The following is a 22,577-nucleotide window of genomic DNA, read 5'->3' as shown; positions in this document are numbered from 1 at the left end:
ACGTACGCTTACATTGATATATATATATATATATTTATTATATATGATTATTATTTAAAAGATGTAGCTAATTAATAAATCAATATTTAACCCGCTGTTTGAATGTGTGATTGTTTTTTATTTTTGCAACGATTGGGCAACCCTGTGCAGGCAGGCAACTCACTCAATAAACAGCTGGCAGCTGTTAGCTCGTTGCCCAACAACAAAGTGTGTGCTGGCAAGCAGAGAGAAGTAGCAGCAGCCTATTTTCCTTCTTATTACAAAACACAACACAACAGAAAAACGTGTAAAAATCATTGCTAAAAGTATTGAAAAAAGTGAGTGCGAGTGAGTAAGCAAGTGTATAGTGCACGCATTGTGCTAATGTGCGAGTTAATACGCCTTATTGGGGGAAAGCGATTGCGAAATGCGCTGTTAACAAAACGAATGCACATTGCTGGGGCCCCCAACGACAACAACAACAGTAATAACAAAGCAGGCAGACGCCAGTGTTGCACAACCTTCAGAAAATGCAAACACGAACGCACACAAACGCACATTTTGCTTACAATACGATTATTGTTTTTGGTTCAATTTAATAATACATATTCTCGTCGTTGTTTTTCATTTATTTTGTTTTGTTGCCATTTTGATTCCAAATGCAACGCAATAAAGGAAGTCAACGTCATCTCATATCAGCAGTAAAAGCAACAGCAGCAGCAGCAGCGTATGGCGGAAGCAGCAGTTGTTGCAGTCGCAGCAGAAGAACAACAACAAAGAAGGCGGCGCTTATTTTGAGTTGTTTGTGTTTTTGTGTGACAACTGCAAAATAAAAGTGAAAAATATGTGTTGACCTCTGCAGTGGAAAGCCTCCAACTCAGTCAGCATCCTTTTGTGACGACGCCTGGAGCGTTGTTTTCTGCCCATCCGCCCATCATCATACTATAACGCAAGCAAGACTCGCATCTACTTCAGCAACAAATAATATATTGCAATCATGTCATTCTCCGACTTTGATGCCATCTACGAGGATGAGCAGCTGGAGGATTTGGAGCATTTTCAGGATCAGACAGTGATGCCAGTTCCCGAACCCATCATCATCAGGGGCGCTGGCAATATGACGGTGTAAGTAAACACACCAATACACACAAAGAGTCAACACATCAATACATAATTACAAAATACCAACACAAGCACACTCATGTAAACGTCTGAATGCGTGTCTGTCGGTCTGTGTGTATATATGTATGTATGTTCTCAATGTAGATCAAGGCTCATTATATCTAAATTTTTCTTGTTGATTTCGGCTATGCGTTCTATTTTGTTAATACTTCTATTGCCTGCGTTTGACCTTGTTCCACTATTTGGCGCCCAATTGTCAATATTGACGCACTGACAGACTGCCAGTCAAACGGTTGCATAACGCATAAATAGCAACAAATGCAGATGGGTTGCAAATGCTTTAGTAGCAACTAAGTTAACTATTCATTAAGTCTGTCCGACTGCAAGATACTCTTGGCCCACTGTAAGAAAATAAAAAGGGAACTGATCAAGAGCAATGCAAACTCATGTTATGCCTTACTATAAATGCTCTCGAATCAGATTTTATCAATCAATCATTAATATCATTTTTAATTATAACTTTAAATTCCGAATAATAATATTCCAATCAAATCATAACAACTTATTATCGTTGAATATTCGTCACTCTAATTATATAGAATTTCCCAATAATAATAATTATAATAATATCCGAATCAAATCGTAGTTTAATCAAATTTATTAATAGGACGTTATTTGAAATTCTAGGTAAATTTGGTTGCAATTAAGCTTAATGCTAGGTTTTGTGCGGGTGCTTAATGGATACCTAATATGGCTATTCCAGAGAATTTCTCCTTATCGTAATTGTTTAAAAATAACTTATAAGATTGTTAACGTATCTCAACCAAGTTTTTAGAAACCATAAATAACTTTACTATGGTATATTTTAAACAGAGTCACTATAGTTAGCAATAACTTTTTAATAATAATATCTCATTCTTCAATTTAAAGAACCCATTATCAAAATTATTATATAGTGCTTTTTAATAAAAATAGTTGTTTAGTCAGAGAAATATAAGAAGCCTGTATAATATGTAAATATAGATGATTACAAAAAAATCAAATTTGTGAGATTTCTTAAACCAACTTAAGATAAATATATATAATTTTTCCATATCAGTAACTTTAGAACCATATTCTATCAGAAATATAAAAATCACACTGCATACTTTCATATAAAGTATAATATACAACAATTTCGCAAAATGGGGTCGCTATACTCTGCTACCCTTTAGATAGGCGTATAAAATAATGTAGAAATGATAACACACATTTGTAATCAGAACTTGACGCATATTTTCCATGCATTTTCTGTATTTAACACATCACTAATTCTCTCTCCCGCTCTCTCTCTCTCTCTGATTATGTGCAGCTTTGGTCTCAGCAATCGCTTCAATATCGAATTCCCCTGCGGTTTGTTGTCCCGCGTTGCACCCGAGGAATTCAAAGCAACCATCGGTCGCATCAATGGCATCTTGAAGAAGACCCTGCCCCTGAATGTCAAGTGGCTATTTTGTGGTTGCGTCTGCTGCTGTTGCACCCTCGGCTGTTCCCTTTGGCCCGTCATCTGTCTGAGCAAACGCGTAAGCTTCTCAATTCGATATCTGACCAGCTTTAATATTAACATCATTATCTTTCTCTCTTGCGGTTGCAGACACAATTAACGCTGGACAAGTTGCTGGAGTGGGAGAATAGTCATCTATATCATAAGCTGGGCCTGCACTGGCGTTTACATAAGCAACAATGTGATTCCAATTCCATGATGGAGTATGTTATATTAATTGAATTTATACCCAAGACGCCTATTTATCGACCCGACTAAATGCGATCTAAACATCGGATTGAGCGATCGTGTGGCATATATATATGGTATATGGAATGTGGGGGGGAATTGGGGCCTAATCGTAATCGTAAACGTAATTGTAAAATAAAACACACAATACACTAGCAAGTAATTATAATTTTGATTTAGGCGTTTACTCTTTTGTGCAAAACACTAACACAACTAGTTTAGTGGGAAACATACACACATAAACACACAATTTGTAAGCTAGTTTATAATTTCATTTTAGTATTTAGTTTAAACAAATTTTTGTGTCGCGAGTTTATATTCTATATAATATATATATACATATATATATAGCTAGCTAGTAAGAACAATTGATGATTTCTCGCTAGTTTAGGATCTTTTTTCAAATTTTGCGTTAAGTTCATAATTTGAAAATTTGGTTTTAAAAATATTGCAATATTAAATACAATACAATTTCTTGTTAAGAAATTTTAAAACAATTGAATCCCTATTTGAGCCTTTCTCTTTTGAATAATATGAGATGTTTTGTGCTAGAAATTTTCGAAAATGGAAACCGCAATTAAAACTCTCGTCGTTTTGCTTCTCCAACATATCGTATATTTTTCAACGGTTTCCATTTCGATATATTGCTTAAATATCACTTAAATTGTGTACGCATTTAATTTGTGGTTTTTCAAATAAAAGCCTTATAGCAGAAGCGATCTCGAGATAATCGCAAATAGTGGGGTCTAAAAAGAACAATAATAAATACATTTTTGTTTAATGAATTTTCTTTTGTTTTTGTTTAGTTTAGATTAGACATTTCATAATGCTTAAATATAATCAAGTCTTTTAACAATGTGGGCCTTGCTCTAGGATTATGCATATATTACATATATATTTGCTCTTCTTTCAAGTGCTGTCTTCTCAAAAAAATTAAGGAATGTTTCTTTTTTTTTGGGAATGCAATAATGTAAAATAATTGTAGCTCTTTTTTGTGTGTGAATAATACTTGGAAACTAAATAACTGCACTTAGGAGGAGGCAACTTCGCTGGGCGTTGGAGCCACCATCATCTGCAGGCCATCTTCGCTTTGCATGTCGTCCATTTGTTCCTCCTCCTCATCGCTGTATTGTGCGTCGTCTTCCGCCTCATCGTGTTCATCCTCTTCAGCTTCGCCTTCCAGTTCCATGTGTTGCTGCTGATCCTCCTCCAGCTGTTCTGACTGCTCCAATTGGTTGCTAGTGTTAGTCTCTGTTTCCCTCTGCTCTGACTGTTGCTGTTCCTCCTCCTGCTGTTGTTGCTCCTCCTCCTCCTTCACTTCTTCCTGCTGTGTTTGTGGCTGCCCCACAGGCTGCAGCAGCTGCCGTGCTGTATTGAGCAACGCATCCGTTTGCTTACGCAGCGCCATCATCACCAGATTGTCCTGACGCAGCTGGAACTCGTGTTCACGTCGCGCCAGCTGCTTCTGATGCTGAAAGAAATCCTCCATCATTTCCTTTTGCGCATCGCGAAAACCATTTGCCAGCTCATGCAGCTCCTTCTTAAAGAGTTCCTCTTGCTGTTGCTTGCGACGCTGCAGCTCTTCGGCCTGCACTTTATGTGCAGCTTTTGGTTCCTCAGCTGCTGGCGACGCATCGTCCAAGCGCAGGTTGCTGCTACTGCTGCTGTTGTGTGGCTTGTTGCTGTAGAGCGTGGAGCTACGTTGTAGCTTGACAGGCACGGGGGATTGTTGAGGTAAATTGAGGCGACGCTTGCGCAGCGGATGTAGCTGCTCGTTGCCAAATTGCTGAGCATGCCGACTGGTCGAGGGATACGGCATTGGAGGAGGAGCATATTTGGGCAACGACTGCGGCTGCTGCTGCTGGTGGTGTTGCTGCATGGGCGGCGAAGGCGACTGTGGTGGCGATATCGATTGCTCGAGATCGGGTATCATACGCTCCGGCCGCAGCGAATAACCCGTCTCACGCATAGGCACAGCTTTCAGTGGACGCGTTGCCATTCCGCCAGCTCCTGCTGGGAGTCGCAAGTCCCGGTGCAACTGCTGTTTGCGTGGCAGCATCAGTTTGCTGGTTGGATGCACAAAATTAATGCTGCTCGTGCTCTGCAGCGGCATCGAGCGATTCAGCTTGCCTGGCAAGTTGGCTTTGTTGTTGTGATTCATCATCATGCTAGCCGGACGTTCGATCTGCAGCACGCCATGCGAGGGAGTGGAGGATGAGGCAAAGGAGGCAACGCGCAGTGGCGTAAACGGTGTGGATAACGTGGACACGTTGGCACTTGGTGGTGGCGATGGCGATGTGGGCGCTGTGGGTGGCGGCGTATTGGTGCCATCCATGTCCAGATCGATGTCGGGTTCATTCTTCACCGTTACCATGAAAGGCGTATGCTCCATTTGCGGCACATGCTGCAGACTGCTGTTATCACCGATTTCTTCCATTTCCTGCTCCGAGGAGTTCATATTGGTCTCATAGCCTGCCATGATAAATTCAATTCAATAAGATTTTATATGCACACTTTGTCTCAAAGCCTACTTACCCGTATCCAAGGGCTCCGCTTTGACCAAGCCCAATCGAAAGCCGAATATGGGATGCTCCAGCTCATCGTTGGCATCTCCGCCGCCGCCGCTGGCGCTGACCGCCTTGTTCAGCTCCGCATTGGAGCTGTCCATGGAGTTGCCGCATTCGCTGCCAATGCCACCATTTGTGCCATTCATCGAGCTGCTGCTATTGCTGAGATTGTGGCTGTGTTCGCTGAGCATCCGACACAGCACTCGATACACTTCCTCGGGTACCACTTTCGGTATGCCGTTGCCATGTCTGGTGGTCGTATTGTATGTGGACTTGAGAAACTTCCACTTCGTCCATATCTGTATGCTCGACTTCTTCACATAACCCTTGCTGCGCATCATATCCTCGATCTGCCGAAACACATACTCGCTCTTCACATTACGATCGTTCAGCTGATCCAGCGCATTCGTCTGTTGCATAATGTTCAGCATCTCCAGCATCTCGGCGCGACTCCAAAGATTACGTTCGGGGCGACAATGCGCCTCCTTGCTGGATGAATTGCTGCCAATGCTATTATCTCCCGGTTCGATCTTGTGCCGCATGGGCATCAACAATTCATCCACATCGCCAACAAGTCCATTGCCAGTGGCTGCTGTGTGGATGAGCTTGTTGATGCTCTGATGTTGTTGATTGTTGTGTTGTTGCTGCTGCTGTTGCTGTTGTTGACTTTGGCGCATGTTTTGCTCCACTTTGCTCAGCAGTCGCATCTTTGTGTGGGCGGCCACGGTGGTGCTGGAGGCGTGGCTTTGATGATTTTCCGTATCCGAGTAGCGTGGCATCAACATGGATGCGTCGTTTTTGTCGTTGGCTGTCGCTTTTCAATCTTTACACAAACTATCTACAAGTATAAAAATTCAATCGATTATTTAAAAAAATATTTATTTATATTTCTAAAATGTTTTTTCGAAAAGTTAGTTTAGCAAAAGTTTGTTTTTTGGGAAAAATTCTAGTATGTTTCTCAAGTGACTTGACAATGAAGAATAATGTCAGAACTCAATTCAAAAATCAAATAGGTAACTTCAAAATCGATTTCTAAAAAAAAAAAAATTTTAAAATCGATATATTTGCGTGTTTAGAAGTTGTATTTGATTTTCAGTCTTGAAAAATGTTGAAAAATCCTTCGCTATTTTAATAAAATTGGAATTATATAAATATTAACTATTTTTAATGACCGAAATAATAATTAAATTATAATAGGCGTGACCTAATAAGAAATTTAATTAAGGTTATAAGTTGATGCTCTATCTCTTAACCTTTATGAAATTATTGATTTATATTTAATCGTCCCTAATGTTACGAGTTAAAAGAAGTCAAAACAATTTTTAGTTATTTTAAATAAACTTCGGCTAGTTTAAGATTTTTTCTATTTTGATTTGCAATTATTTGTTGATTACATTTAAATATTTACGCAATAAATTAACATCCAGTTGAAATATTTATAGATTAAATTTAAATAAAATTAAAATATTTGTGGTTTAGTAGTTTAACGAAAGTAACTGGTTTGAATATACTATGAGCAGAATAAAAACTTACTTAACCAGCTGCCTAGTCAGTTAAATATGAAACGTATCTAGTCAATGAGAATATGTAACAAAAATAACTTCAAAATCCATATATATAATAAATACACACACACATATATTATATATGTGAGTGCATACAATTGAGGCTTGGTATAAATGTATATACTAAATTATAAAGAGGTTGTGCACACTGAAATCTAAATAGGCAAATAAATATATACATATATATATTTTTATCGATTTTGATTACAAATTTCAATACGACATGTATGAGAACGACAAAAAGGGAAGGTAAAAAGAATAACCGAACACACACACATACAAGCGCCAAGACTCAAATACACCACACTTAAATATAAGCTGACACACACACACACACACACACACGAACACTTAACATCGTACACTTGTATGTGTTTGTAGAAGAACTAAATTTAGAGATAGTGAGTAAACGATTTTAAAATGTTAACAAACATGCCGAATACGATTACGAGGTAAAGAGGGGCCACTTTATTAGGTACAAAGATTTCGTCACTTTTTTTTTGGGTTTTGTTCAGAATTTTTCAAGTGTTATTGGCTATATAAATACATATATGTAAAAAAAAAAACTTAATACTTGATTTCCGGACAACGATGACGAAAATGCTGAAACACAATGATGATGTCTCGAAAACCTCGCTGAAAAATTCGCATGCTGTGAAGATGAGCTGAAGTTGAGCGGAATTGGAATTGAGCAGCTGCTTGCTGTGCTGCATTCAAAAAAAAAAAAAAAACTCGAATTATTATTGTGCGGTAGAGCTGAGTAATTTTCCAGCATTTTGACGTTGTCAAAAAAATCACACAAGATTGAGAGACTAACTACAGTGGGTACTCGTTGGATTTGAAGCCGGCTAACCGTAAACAATAAACAATGGTTAAACAATTGCTTAATTGCCTTCAACATTTATTCATTTAGTTCTGTCTACGCCCCATAAATGGAATGCATGTTAATTGTAAATTCACAGTTTTACCTAGTTAGCACGATACGTTTATTTTATTCACAGAGATGATAGTTATTTAATACAAATTTCCTGTGGTCCCACTGTAAAGTGGAAAAGATATGAAGCGAGCGAGCGAGCAAACGACTGACAGAGAGAGTAACTAGCGCACGAAAATCAAGAGCGTTTGCTCTCTCAATGTTACTCTCTGTCTCTCTCTCTCTCTCGTATCCAAACGAACTGGGGCCGACACTTACACAAGCAAACAAGCACACATGAAGGCATCACACACAAATTTACGCTTATTATGTTGAGAATTTTTCAAGAAAGCAAGCAAAAAAAAAGAAGAGATATAAGAAAAACGTTAATTACATTTAACAACTAAAATCAGGCACAACTTCACATTGTCAATTGGCCAATATTGGATTATTAAAACACGCAATGATTTGTTGTTATTTACAACAGCTGCCAAGTGTGTTGCGTAAAATTGTGTTACTTGGTTTTTACACTGACGAATTTTTAATAATAATTTAAGTTAACTATTTTTTAACACACATCACAACACAGCGCGAGTCGAATACCTTGCCGAACAACAAAACACACAAACACTTACATACACTGACAGCCAGCCAATACTTCGGAGAGTAAAAGAGAGCACGCTCGCTGGCTCTCTCAGCGTTATGAAGAGGAAGCAGAACAGAATTTCAACCAACAACCACCACCACGATTTCAATACTGCGAAACTCAAAAATTCAAAAGCAACGAAAGCCTACAAAAACAAACTATATACTTGCCTACCGTACATGCATTGGTGTGCGTAAATTGTTAACTGGTGTGTGTGCGTATTGAATATATGTATGTGCATGCACATATACAACAGCGTATAATACAATACTTCGTCGTTATATTTCGGAAAGGCATAAATGATGGTTATGAAATGGTTGCTATTCGTTTTTATTGAGATTGTGATTGTGAGATTGACAGAGAACGGTAGCGTACATACAATACATATGTATGTAAATATGTACATATGTACATGCACATTAACTTATGTACATATGTATGTATATGAAATCTCAGTCATAAATTGTGGGGAAAAACAATTGTAAAATTCATTATGATTAGAGCACACATTTAACTACTCCAATTACACAATGTCGCATGTATTTAAATCATTCATTATTAAATGAAAATATTTTTTTTTGAATTTTTTTTTTAGTATTTGCTATTTTGCGGAAAATGGCAAAATAGCAAAACAAGATTTACAAGTATTGAGACTAAACTAACCAAAAAAGAATGCCTTTCATGTCTTGGGAGCGGGAGAGGGACGGAAATAGTCTTAAAAGAGCCGCTCAATTGCAAGAACAGGAAATTTGAACTTGCGGAAAAACGCGGAAAAGCGTTGTTGCTCACATTCTAACAACAAGCTAGAAATTTTATCTGCTTTATATCTTCGTACTGTGTGCATATAACGAGCTACGTGCACATATCATTTACCAAACTTATTACCGTCATATAATATTGAGCTTCGAATAAATAGTTTTTGTTGATAAAACAAAAAGGAAAAAAGTCGAACACATACACTGACAGTTGTGGAACGAAGTGGAAAATGAAAAATACAAAAAAAAAAAAATATACAATTTATATATAGATTTAAACACACTCACGACAATCAACAACGAAGATGATTCATTCGGTTACGTTGTTATATCTTGGCAGAACTCAACTCAACTAGCGAGCTAGAATCACGAATTGAAACTGAGTTTCGCAAACAAAAAAAAGAAAACCCAGAACCTGCTGCTCAAATACCCAGAGACCCATTCCTCCAGACCTCCTCCTCAGAGTGTCTCTTTGTTGTGTGTTGTGTGTTGTATGTATGTTAGCGCAGCGCTCAGCTGATTGTGTCGCTTGGCATTTCGATTCGCGATTCGGGAAAATGACAGCGCGCTGTAAACTTTCAATACCCACCTCACCCCAGAATTACCGGTTAGTCCCAGAAGTGCTGCTTATTATCATTGTGTGCATATCGTACACATGAATGTGAGCGAAATACTAGGAACAGCCAAGTAATAAATTGGAATTGGCTTCATTTAATTGCAGTATTTGTTTTAATATTCTTTCTATGCATGTTGCCCCAATTTTGTTTTTGTTTAATGAAGCTTCTCATTAAATATCTAATTAAATGTAATTATTAAAGTCTAGTTAAAATTTAAAAGTGACAATTCATTTACTAAAATTGTTTTTATATTATTTCCATCGGTAATCGTTATTTTATAATCACTGTTATGAAATATTCAGAATATTATTGATAAATTCTGGTTTATTTCAAATTATGTATATTATATTTTTTTTTATTTATATTTGTCGAAAAATTATAATATTAGAAGGTCAACGACCAGAACAAATATAAATAGGCACCCTTATGTTATTAGAAATGGAAATTAAAAATAAATACCTATTTCGTATCAAACAACAAATATTTTTAGCACTTCAGGAATTATAAATTGCAAAATTTAAGATCGCTGGAAAATTTTAAATAACAAAAAAAAAGCATTATAAGATGTTTGTAAATTATAAGAAGAGTTATTTTAGGAAATATTTTAGTAGTCAAAGAGCAAGTTCTTCATTACTTACATTAACAATCACTTTGAAAAAGTATTTGATGGTTGGGCATTAAGATTAGAATCGTTTTGATTAAGAATTCGTGTTGTAATATTTTTATCATCTAGTATCTCTAGCATCAGAGTCTGATGATCAGACGCGCTTATCAACAAACTGTTGAATTTGGGTCTGGCGATTATCTCGTTTTGAGGTGAGTTTCAAACTCACCACTCACGAATTTTCTCAACAACTCACATATGTATAAACATTTATATTTATAAAGAATGGACATTGAGTTACATTAATTAACGACAGTTCAGTACATGGGAATCGGTATATAAGCATTGACCTTGTCCAGCTGACGTTGCGATATGCACTCGGCAATCCAGATGATATTGCGGCACTCCAGCTCCTTCAGCTTGAGGTACGAGTAAAAGACGCCAAAATGAAATTGCTGGAGATAGCTTTGCATCAGTTTCTTGGCCTCTAGCATGAGAAAACGATCCTCGAGCGTTATCAGATTATCGGTATCCCTCTCAATGGTATCGAACACTACACCATATTCGATATTCTTACTGCTTATCCAGCGCACTTGGTCGTAGTCAATGCTATGGGCCAGAGTATTCAGAGCAATGGGACCCAGGTGGCCACAGGTAGGAAATAAAAGCGAACGTTGGCTGTGATCAAAACCCGAGTGTAACGAGTTCAGGGCAATGGTAATGGAACGTCTATCCGCCTGGAAACTCAACAGATTGCACATCACATCGGCCGAGGTGGGATCCAGACGCTTGCATAGATTATAGAAGTCTTCGATGTAGGCCTTGAACAAAACACCGCGCACAATTTCCACATCGATTTTCGAGAAATCCTTTGCCTCGAAACTCTTTGATATGAACTTTGAGAGTGGTGTGTCGATGAGGATAGCATCGAATAACTCATCCGTATTGCTGGCCACTCCAATTGCCTCCAATTGTTCGAAATAGCCAAGAGGATGGCAAAGCGCCAACAGTTTCTTCATGGGCCGCTGATTGTTGAGCCCGGAAATGAGCAGCACAACATTATCGATCATATGCTCGTAGCGTATGTAATCCAGAAAGGTGCCCAAAGGTTCCGTCGCATTCACTCGCAAGTAATTGAATTGATCTACAATTTTCTTGCGCAAACGATACTCAAAGAGTTCCACAGTCACAGGGCCTTGATCGGCGCCTAGTATGTGGCCATAGTCGGTGTTCTGTATGTTCACCGCCAGATCGTCGAGGGTTTCACATTGTGTCAGACTCAAGTAATCGGACTGTTTGAGCAGACCATTTTTAAAGCCACGAGTCATGGCCTCCAAGTAGCCGGTTGTGCCATTGAAGTTGCAACTGTTCGACATTTTCCTTTTTTTTGTATTCTACACTATTTAATTGGAATACAATATTTAGAAATCAGTTAAGATTGACTATTTTTTGTTGTTTTGAAACTAATAAAGTGCAGCGTTTCGAACACTGCTTACTTTGATTTGCGCGCCAAGCCAATACGTGAAGTGCGCCGCATTGTGTTTGTGTGCCGTCAGTGTTGCCACCTGGTTACTCATTTTGGCTAGCTGGCAACAGGCTGACAGATGGCAACGCGTGACAGTTGCCGCCATGTTTGATTTTCATGTTTAATTTTTGCAAATCTTTTTTTTTTTGTAAAAAGTAAATACTAATAAAAAATGGCGCACTGACGCATGTAATTAAGCTTGTACATTTATTAGGCATATATATATTGTTAGTAATCTCGCTATCGCTGCTCGCTGCTTGCACATGCGCCGCATTGGGGAAGCTGCAACACCTGTTGCTGTAACTTTGCCGCCATTTGTTTGTGTACTTTCATCTGGTTAACTCAGTTTTCGTGCTGCGCTCGCCTGCACAACATTCTGACTTGCAATAACTTACGGTTTTGAAAAATGCAATTGAAATAAATATTTGTTTGATTTGTTTATTGACAGTAGTCAGTTTGCGCGTGTGTTGCATTTACATAGTCGCGACTAAAATGCTGCCAAATCAAAATTCATAATTCTTGGCGCGATTAATTGACGCCAACGTCAACGCAGGCGTCAATGCATTATGTCTACTCTACTTATGGGTAAACAATAACAACCTGCTCTGCACATGTAACCAACTGTCTTTGGGTGGCAAGCAGCTTGTTGCTGCTGCTGCAGAGATTTCAAAGTCAACTGCACTAATGTGCACTCAGGTGAGTGAGATACCTGAGAGCTGACATTGAAATTGCCCATTTATTATGAATGAAACGCATATTGTATTTATTTGCCATATATTAGTTCTTTGCTACATTAGTTATTTATTAAATATGGAAATGATACATTTTCCTTTCCAAGATAGTAGCTGTCACTGCCACCAGCTGGCGTCTTGTCATTTTTCTTTTTTTGGGTGCAGAAAGACAGAGGCTAATAAATAATTTGACATTCTTTTTATTAGATATTGTTGTGTCAGTCAGTCGTCAAGTTGATAACCTTTTTGGCAGCTCCATGCGGAACGCATTAGAGTGTTTAATTTACGACGCCAATTGTTGCAACGTCACGTGGCAGCTGCCACATGACAGTTTTATGACAACAAACAATTGCAAAAAAATAATACTAAAACATTTCCACATAGGCATTCCGACTTTTAACACGAAAAACTAATTACAGCAAAAATATGCAACTAGAAATATATCCTTGAGCATTTTGAAAATAGTTTTTAATTAACTGCAGTTGAAGTGCACAAAACAATGAAGAACTAAATAAACAATTGTTCCGACTACCTTCAATTAATGCGACTTCCCTCGAATTCTTATCAGAAAAGTCTCAGAGACAAATATCTCAACACGTGTCTTTGCTTAAAATATTGCATTAAGGTATTAGCTATATTTAGCTTGTATTATTAAGGAATTATCAAGATAAGCTCATAAAAAATGGTATGTCGAATATGTTATACCCTACACAAAAATGTGGCGCTTAAATTGTTAATATGACAAGCATTTAAATTAATTAATAGAGTTGAACAATCTTCATTTCCATGACGCTGCAACAAACAACATGATAGCAACAAAATGCCACTTGACGCACTGAAGACTGAAGACTGAGGGCTCCGAAGACTCGCCGCAGATAAGATAAGTCATAAAGTCTGTGAGTCCAAGAGTTACGCTTGAATATTTTTGCGACGATTAATTAAGAAAAGCACTGCAGAGGTTTGCCAAACTGTTGCTGTCGGTCACCTCAACACAACTCAAGTAAAGTCAAGTCCAGTCAACTGTGATTTTTATGGACTCACTTGACTAGATTCTTATTTATTTATTGTCAGCGATTAACTAATCGTGCTTTCTTCGCAATGGTCAGCTGACTGAATGCTGACCGCGGTCTTTCCCACAAGAAACGAACATATATATGTGGCTATGTATATCATTTTTTATAATATACTATACACATATATATATCTATACGGAATCGTTGTGAAGTGCTTTATAAATAATGCATGCTGACAATCATTTGTCGTCTTTTGTTGTCTGCAACTCGATTGGATATGGCGTTCTATGCACTTCGATCTACACAAATTGATCTCGACAGTTTCGATTATGATTTGAAGGTATTATAAATAACGAGAGCTTAACACTTGAAATGACTAAGTTATCACATATGCAAGGCAAAGGAAGGTGCGCATTACGTATACGCACTGTGTGTTATCGCTTCACAATTTTAGCTCACATTTTAGTCGCATTGTTAGCATATCAATAATATTGATTAACAACTGACCGTTTTTGTCAAACAGTATTTACAATTTGTCTATTTGCGTAAGTTTATGAGCGCTAAATAAATTAAATAACAAATTGATAAATAAATCTTGTTTGAAAAGGCGGCGTAATTTGGAATTTTTAAACGATTTCTTGACAAATTTACGCCAAGTATAAACAATAATAATGTAATGTAATTAAACAACATTTCACGAGCTAAACAAACGCTGGAACTCATATTTGTCTATAGAGACTACTGTAGAAGATCTTTTTGCGTTTTTATGGTCTACTTGCTTTTGGCTTAAAGCCAACAAAAAAAGAAACGAAAAACAGCAGCAGCAGCGTTGACGAGACGTGTGGCACGTTGAGTATGGCAAACAGCTGTAGCCGGTAAAATTTAATTATGCCAAGTACATACAAATCAGGTCGCAAAAACGTCGTGAGCCAAACAATTAAAGGAAAAGTCGCTTCTTCATCGCATTCTTCATCGCAGTCGACAAATGGGCCTTCGATGGCTTATTAAAAGCGTATTTGTATCCTACTCGCAAATGACATGCATAAGTTATAGATACATCTGTGGGATACATTTGGACAAGTACTTAAACTATTGAGTGCAGCGCCCAGCGGAGACACTTTGTTTGTTGCTTGCCACTTTTGCGGCTCAATGCTAGGGAGAAAGTGTCCTTGAGTTCTCGAGTGCCTTTGGAATTAACGAGGGAGGCTCTGAAAGTTTATAAGAAATTGTAATTCGAAGAATTAAAAAAGGAATATTTATCAACATCCTACTCAGTTTCAACATATGACTAATAATAATAACAATTCAGTAAAGTAAATACATTTTAGTGGCTCCAACAGATTAAGTATACGCAAAATAAATAAAAGCACAGACAGCTACTTCATATTAAGTATACGCCAAGTGTAGCAAAGACAAAAGCTTAAGTGAAGCGTACTGCAGACAAATATTGTGCGTACAACAAAGGCAAGTCATATACAACGTTTAGTAGATTAAGTATACGCCAAGTAATGGGTAGTTAAATTAGCTTCGCTAGCAGATTAAGTATACGCAAGATAAAACCATATTTAGCAATAATTTCTTTGTGTTTATTACGTTCTAATTTATTATTTGCCTGCTAGCCCTCGCCTTAGTCTGGCTTCGGTTGCACTCAGTCATTTATTCATGCAACCAATATGCAGTTGCATATCGTTACTTGAACTGGTTTCCGCTCTGGGAGCTCGCTCGTCATTATGGTAATTGTATTTGCCTGCACACACACACACACACAGGAAGTCAGTCTTTGGCTTGACCTTGGACCGCAGCAGGAGAGTTTTGTCTTCTAGCCTTGAGCCACTGAAAGTTGATCAAGTTTTATGAGGTTCTCTGAAGTGAATCGATGGGCGGCAAGTGTGTGTGACATGAACTTGACCCGGGCGTTTTTCGTTTGCATTGATCTTCAAAGTACATAAAGTTGCTCCAATTGATACGCTTTAAGATTTAAAGAGCGAGTTGATTTGGCATCATCGGCGTCACCTTCGCTAACGCGTAAATACTTTGCCAGCTTAAGCATTTCTTTAGTGCTCTGTTTGCTCGCTTGCCACTGGAGGTCATAGACTTGCCGCATTCTGTTGCAAGGTGAATGCGCTTATGGCTGCTACATCTCTCGCCAGCGCGTTCTCTCTCTTTGAATTGTCAACGTTGTGGCAGGTCAGGGCAAGGTTCGAGCAATCAACATAAATTTATTGGAGCGCTCAACTTTGAACCAAACAATGCGAAATAGATTTTTCGCATTTTGCCCAAAAACTAATGTTGACCTTTTTTTTCCATCCGTTTGACCTTTCATAGATTAGACCCCCCGCTGCTGCTGCTTGCCACCCCGTGGCTGTTTTAATGGTGCGTTAAATCGCTGCCAACTGAATAAATATGGCAAATGCTTTGTGCTGGTCAACAAACGCAACAAAGCTGTAAACTGTGATGGATGGATACATTTGACATTGAGGAGAGAGAGGATGCTCTATAAAGAGGGGGATAAGGGGGAGTTGGGGTATATAGTAATCGTGTCTTGTTTGTGGCATGCGGCAGCTGTGTGTCTCACGTATTTTTGCCAGGGTAAATTTGCGTTTGCAATTAGAATCATTTAGATAAAGCAGATAGTTCGAATACGCAAATATTTCAGTCACATTAGCAACATCCTAATCAGTTTAAATATGCTAAACTGTCAGTTCCAACTTATGACTAATAATAATAATAATTATTATACCGGGTGTATCAGCAGTTAAACAATACTCTCGTAGTATAGCAAAAGCCCCAAATGGAGCCAAGATAACTCTCGGTTCGTAAATTATGCCTGCATTTGTCGCCAAATATTTATAAAAATGAGTAAGTAAATAAGAGTGGGGAGTGCTCGACTGGGAAATACTCAACATGTTTCACTTTTAGTTAAACTTTTAATATTTAAGTAATTTGTAAAGTGATTTTTAATGGTTGTGCTTTGTATAACTTCTAAGTTCGATCGTTATGAAATTTTTAGAAATAAGGCTTTACATATTTTTCAATTTCTCATTGTAAAATAGGAGTGTCTAAAATCGAATTCAACCGACAATCTCGTATTATACTCAAAATAATTGTGTCCAAATTTCATGGCTCTAATACTTATAATCTCAGAGATCTAGTTAAATATTTAGGTGGACAGACAGACAGACGGATTATCAAATATGGCTTTCAGCTATTGATGAATAGATTATTTGCTTTATGCGACCTATTAAATATATTTTCTCAAGCTGATCATACCCTTCTCAACTATAAGTACCGGGTATTATAAGTAACACTCACAATACTCTTTCAAGCAGTCGAGTCAACAAAGTGTCATGCGACCAGTCAGATAGATATGGAATCCCAGAACTCATGCGCCCGTTGACAGGGCACGAGTTTGAATTTATGAAGCAGCTTTTCTCGTCTCGTTCTCTCGTCTCTTAACGCAACGTGCAAATAGGGAAGTGGCCGCCATTTTGTGCTTAAGCAAATACCGTTATGCATTGCATAACCTTAAATCAAATATAAGTTGATCACTAATGAACCAATTACGATTATAACGAATGGAAATAAACGAATTTATGCAAAAATTTATGAACAACAATTCATTGTGTTAATCAGCTTAAGGTTCGTAAAACTGATTAGCACTAGGTTTAGCAACATAGCATATAATTTCTCCACTCCGTCGTCGTCGTCGTATATCCCGATAACTTTCGTGTCATTGTGACTCGCGGGGTGTGCCGAATTTGCAGTTTGTCATAAAATCGTGCTCGTTGTTAAAGTATTTTTGGTCACTTACTAATCACACTTGCAGTGGATGTTAATTTTAGCAGGGTTGTTGATAAAAGAAAGAGACGCTGTGTTTAGAAATTTCTTTAACTATAGTATAAATACCTTTTGGGATTTTCCATTTTAGCACTAAAATACTAACTAGTATATATATTATATTAGCATGTCTAGAATTTTGAGTATTTTATTTGAATAGAGTTGCCACCGGGCATTACAAAAAAATAAACAATGTCAAATCTCGTTCATTTTTGTTTACTTGTCAAACTTCAAAGACATCTAACACGGAAATTGCTTTGAAACATTGCCGAATAATCTTTAAAACCCCTTTTGATATGGCTGAGGTACCCAACTCTAAGAAACGTGTTTGTGCGAACTTTTCTATTCCGGAACCTTGTAGGAAACGCCAAAAGAAACCTTCAGTGAGCATAACTTATAATTTATTAAATCATTGCCTTCAATTTATTAATACAGGTCAAAAATGAAGCAGAAGAATTTATCGATTATAATCCAGACTTAAGTTTCGAGGAGAATCCAATTTATTATGATGCTAACAAGCTTCTATATCAATTGCATTTGGATCGTATTAATCGCAAGTTTTTCAAGGACATTAACGATAACAATATTTAGTTGGTGGGAATTATCATATATATTTGATATTTATGCACAAGATTTGGGTTTTAAATAAAATGTAATCAAACTGAATGAAGTAAGATGTAACTTAATTCTTTAGGGAAAAAACTTAATATCAATTTTATTAAGCTTGAAAGATTGAAGCTAAAGAAATAAGTTAACGACTCAACGTTGTCGACATACTTGTTAAAATTCCTGATTCTTTGATTACATCAGCAACTTTTGTTTGCACTGCAAGTGAACTTTATCGTATTTTGTACAAGCTTCTATATCAATTGCATTTAGATCGAATCAATCGCATGTCTTTTAATCAAAATGAATAAATTTCAGATATTATATATTAGGGGAAAAACTTAATATCAATTTAATTAAGTTCGAAATAAATAAGTTTTTCAATTAGAAACATCTTAACGACTCAACGTTGTCGACGTACTTGTTAAAATTCTTGATTCTTTGATTACATCAGCAACTTTTGTTTGCACTGCAAGCGAACTTTATCGTATTGATAACTGCATTAAAGTGTTGGGAGGCCAAGCTTAAGTACTCATTGGCATTTAAGATGCTGATTAAGAAGTGTCAACTACGTGCCAGCTGTCAACGAACGTGGTTTATTCAAGTGTGCTGTAAGGCAAGAGCCTTGAATCCTTTTGCGATTTGGCATGCAAATGAATTGCATGGAATTGCCCCAGTTAAGGACGACTTCGAACACAGGTTCAATAAACCACACTCAGTCGGCAAATAGAGGTCAGCACGTCAGTAGAAGAAGGACAGCAAATACTACCTTACCTTACCTGATTATCAAGAAGATGCTGCGAATGAAGCTTCGTCTATGACGTTGATATGCGTGGCAGGCGTCTCTCAAGGAAATTCCAAGCTACAACAATCACGTTGAAGTGCCATGCACCTGTCCCGCTGATTTTGTTGCTTCTCCTGTTCTTCCCCTCTCTCTCTCTCTCCTCTCCTGTCTGCTCCTGCTTTTGTGCTGATGCCTGTTACGTGCCTCGACAGCAATTTATTGCATTTATTGCCCAAGGACTTGCTGTCCAGCCATATGCACACTAAAAATATATTACAATCGAGTGTGCTAGACTTTAGAGGTGTTCATTGTTGTTGTTCATTTTTGTGGGGAGTAAAAAAGTATTAAGTATGTAAAATTTGATAGCCTTGGTAATATTTTAAATACTTTATAAGGCTTATAGGAGTATTAAGTATGCAAAATTTGATTTTGTTGCCCTTATTGATATTTTAAATGCTTTAGAGGCCTTATAGGAACATGGTTACTAAATTTGGTGGTTCTAGCTAGTATAATAGCTGAGATGTAGGTCTTCGAACACATGGACAGACAGACAGACGGATGACATATTAGACCTGGAATAATGCAAGTTTTGTAAGAATCAAAATAAGTAACTTTCGATACCAAGAAAACTTAATTTATTGAAGTATGAGTTGAATAAAATAAATAAAAATATGTTTCTAAAAGTCAATTAAAGAAATCTAAGTTTCACAAATTCAATATCTAATAATTAATATAATCATTTAACACTTTATTAGTTTGCTATATTTTAAGTTAACTTCAAGTTAAGATACCCTTCGTCGCTTTTTGGTCTAGCGGGTATAAAAGATAAGCAACTGCAATTGGGTCGCCTGAAGTATGCAACAATTTATTCAGCGCACCAAAAATACTTCGCAATAGTAAAGCACATATGCAAGTGTGTATGTGTGTGTGTGTGTGTAGGTGGCTGTGTTTGTGTTTCCTTCGTTGGGACAACACGTGTAAGCACATTCATTTCAACTCATTTCGAATGCGCACTTCGAGTCGCATCTCCACGTGCCCGTCTTATTTTTGGAGCAACTTCATGCGTTTCGATGCTAATAATAACGCAACTGAGGCGTAATCCGCTTCGCTCCCTTTTAGGACCCAATTACTGACGGATTGACAAAACGTGTATCGTCCTTGAAGACCACACACACACACACACACACTCACACACATACATAAGAGAGTTACATACGCATGTCTCACATTGAGATTTGCGTTCGCTTTGCATTCACAGCTTATGAGTATTTCCTCTTTGTTGTAAGTAATTGGCATCTTTAAGTCTTTGGGTTACGCCCCCACACGATTAATTTCAGCTGATTCGCCGTATCATGCTCAGCTTTAATAATTATAAAACAATTCAAGCTTCTTAATTTGCCTTTGTTTTTGTCGTGTTGCGCTAATCATCAATGAGAGAGAACAAACGGGTTGCGCTTATTTGTAAAATACGATTATAGACAGCATTCTGGGCAAATCTTAAGTACACACAGGGCTGGAATAAACAAAGGGCGGGTATTATACAAAACAATTTAAATTACTACGTTGTATAATAGAAAATAGAACACCTCAAAGTCAAAATATTAAAATTATTTTAGGTAATTTCAAGAGATGATATAAATAATTTTAAAATAATAATAGGAATCGTATTTTGAATATCAAATATGTAATAATAGATATATTCATAATAATAAAAAATGAAAAAACAATAGGAATCGAATTAAAAATATCAAATATGTAATAATAATAAGAATTATTATAATAATAATATGAATTCAATTCAAAACTAATAATAGGAATCGAATTTCAATATCAAATGTGTAATAATAATAATTATCCTAATAATAATAAAATAATCCTAATTCAATTCAACAAAACTCATAATAGGAATCGAAATTTAAATATCACGTTTGTAATAATAAACATAGAATTCATTTTAATATATTATTCAGTTTATCAGAAATTATTCTGTTATCATACATACTAGATATCACGAGAACTAAATGGATATATTTGTATGTATGTAAATGAGTAATGAGCAATTGACGTCAGGCGGAGAGCGTATTTGAAAGCTCATAAAGAAATATTGAATGTAGAAGAATACTTAGTATACCCTGGTATTCAAAAGGAATGAACATTGAGAGAGTACACAAAGAATATAAATATCAAAATTGTATAGCAAATTAAATACTCTTGAAAATTGAATAATATTTTATTTAATAACAAAGAAAATAAAATAGATTTATGTTGTAAGATCTGGTAATATCGTAAGGATTTTTTTCGAATTTATAGAAAACATAATACCATAAAGATTTTTACAGAGTATTTCACTGTCGTGCAAACTCTAACGATCTCACTGAAATAAAGCTTTGCTCCAATTAAAAAGAGTCAAGTGGAATTACAAATTAGTTTGACATAGGAAATCGTAATGAATTTACATGAATCTGTATTAAACGGAATCGATATAGTGTCGAAGATACCGCGAATATTTTATGAATGTAATGTGAATGCGCGTGCATACATTCAATGTATTTGAATTAATGTAATCACTTTATTGACTGGCTTATTACGTACAAGTGTCTCGAATCATTTTGCATAACATTTTGATTTATTATTCGCTTGTGTAAAATGAGTGGCACGAATATGGGAATGAATCACTTTTATTCGTTGTCGCTTTTATTGTTGTTGTTGCTGCTGCACGGCTGCTGTAACCATTCAGTTATTGTACTATTATTATTCTCGTTGTGGAGTGCTTTTTACAAACAAATGATTTGTATACAAAACATGTGACACCTTTTGCACTTTGCACTAATTGCATTTGCATTCAAATTCCGAGGAAGCAATTATTGAATTGAAAGGGGAACTAAGTTAGTACTAAAGTCATGTGGGTGGCAACAATTTGCATTTGGAAAGCATTTTGAGCATATTGCATTTATCTATTCTTTTGCAACTTTGTTCAAGTCAAGTTCAAGGATAAACTTGTGTACTCTACAAATCTATATTGCACTCAGGTTATATGATATAGCTGCATTTTCATAGTGTAAACAATTGTGACAACGTGTGCGGCTGTCAAGGGGAAAGCAAACGTGTAATGTGAACTTCACGCTTAATGTTTGCCAAAGCTTAAAACCCAAAGCGCGTGTCGAACTGCGGGAGAGAGAGAGCAAAAGAGAGTGCGAACTGAAGAGAGAAGGAGAGTGCTTAACTCGAAGAGAGCGATGGTAAATAATGAATACTTAAGCGAAGCTTCTGTTGCGCTGCATGACAGATTTATGATCAGCATTTTATCAGACGCCTGTGCGACAGCTGTCCAACTTGTATCAACTTACAACACTCATAAATACTGTTGATACAATGATTCAGTGCTTTTCGTTTTCCTATGATCAATTTATGGCGTTGACGTTTTGATTGATTCTCTAGGGTAATTTTTGTGTCATGTGTTAAGAGTGAAGTGATGTGATCAGTTCGACAGGCGACAGTGATATCTGTCTGCTGACGTGCGACAACTTTTGCACACTGCACAA

At 36.9% G+C, this 22,577-nt stretch overlaps 3 protein-coding genes across 6 annotated transcripts; 1 reads left to right on the top strand and 2 right to left on the bottom strand.

Moving 5' to 3' along the window:
* Positions 1 to 197: 197 nt before the first annotated feature.
* LOC117576712 (cysteine-rich hydrophobic domain-containing protein 2) lies at positions 198 to 3,181 on the top strand. The gene is made up of 4 exons (XM_052007113.1): positions 198 to 317; positions 655 to 1,104; positions 2,453 to 2,663; positions 2,735 to 3,181. Exons 2-4 carry the CDS (start codon positions 977 to 979, stop codon positions 2,900 to 2,902), a joined length of 507 nt encoding a protein of 168 aa, XP_051863073.1. The 5' UTR covers positions 198 to 317; positions 655 to 976; the 3' UTR covers positions 2,903 to 3,181.
* A 66-nt stretch (positions 3,182 to 3,247) lies between these two features.
* On the bottom strand, positions 3,248 to 9,685 carry LOC117576709 (putative uncharacterized protein DDB_G0271606). 4 transcript variants are annotated; one of them, XM_034261727.2, is made up of 3 exons: positions 9,607 to 9,685; positions 5,408 to 6,277; positions 3,248 to 5,344 (listed from the first exon to the last, which is right to left on the bottom strand). In XM_034261727.2, the coding sequence occupies exons 2-3, from the start codon at positions 6,222 to 6,224 to the stop codon at positions 3,903 to 3,905; spliced, it is 2,259 nt and encodes a 752-aa protein (XP_034117618.1). In that variant the 5' UTR covers positions 6,225 to 6,277; positions 9,607 to 9,685; the 3' UTR covers positions 3,248 to 3,902. The 4 variants fall into 4 exon arrangements, with proteins under 4 accessions (XP_034117618.1, XP_034117616.1, XP_034117617.1 ...); XM_034261725.2 differs by lacking the exon at positions 9,607 to 9,685 and adding an exon at positions 8,553 to 8,672; XM_034261726.2 differs by lacking the exon at positions 9,607 to 9,685 and adding an exon at positions 8,312 to 8,435.
* A 1,123-nt stretch (positions 9,686 to 10,808) lies between these two features.
* LOC117574715 (probable V-type proton ATPase subunit d 2) lies at positions 10,809 to 12,080 on the bottom strand. The gene has a single exon (XM_034258637.2). The coding sequence runs from the start codon at positions 11,913 to 11,915 to the stop codon at positions 10,857 to 10,859; it is 1,059 nt and encodes a 352-aa protein (XP_034114528.1). The 5' UTR covers positions 11,916 to 12,080; the 3' UTR covers positions 10,809 to 10,856.
* Between the last annotated feature and the right edge of the window lie 10,497 nt (positions 12,081 to 22,577).

This window comes from Drosophila albomicans, chromosome 2R (genome assembly GCF_009650485.2).
Source record: "Drosophila albomicans strain 15112-1751.03 chromosome 2R, ASM965048v2, whole genome shotgun sequence".
Taxonomy (NCBI): Eukaryota; Metazoa; Arthropoda; class Insecta; order Diptera; family Drosophilidae; genus Drosophila; species Drosophila albomicans.
This window is presented reverse-complemented; position numbering and strand designations above follow the sequence as displayed.

Coding starts and splice junctions, on each gene's coding strand:
- LOC117574715 (XM_034258637.2), bottom strand. CDS start 11,915: ATGTCGAACAGTTGCAACTTCAATGGCACAACCGGCTACTTGGAGGCC.
- LOC117576712 (XM_052007113.1), top strand. CDS start 977: ATGTCATTCTCCGACTTTGATGCCATCTACGAGGATGAGCAGCTGGAG. Junction 1,105..2,452: donor GGCGCTGGCAATATGACGGT/GTAAGTAAACAC, acceptor GATTATGTGCAG/CTTTGGTCTCAGCAATCGCT. Junction 2,664..2,734: donor TCATCTGTCTGAGCAAACGC/GTAAGCTTCTCA, acceptor TTGCGGTTGCAG/ACACAATTAACGCTGGACAA.
- LOC117576709 (XM_034261727.2), bottom strand. CDS start 6,224: ATGTTGATGCCACGCTACTCGGATACGGAAAATCATCAAAGCCACGCC. Junction 5,345..5,407: donor AGCGGAGCCCTTGGATACGG/GTAAGTAGGCTT, acceptor TTATCATGGCAG/GCTATGAGACCAATATGAAC.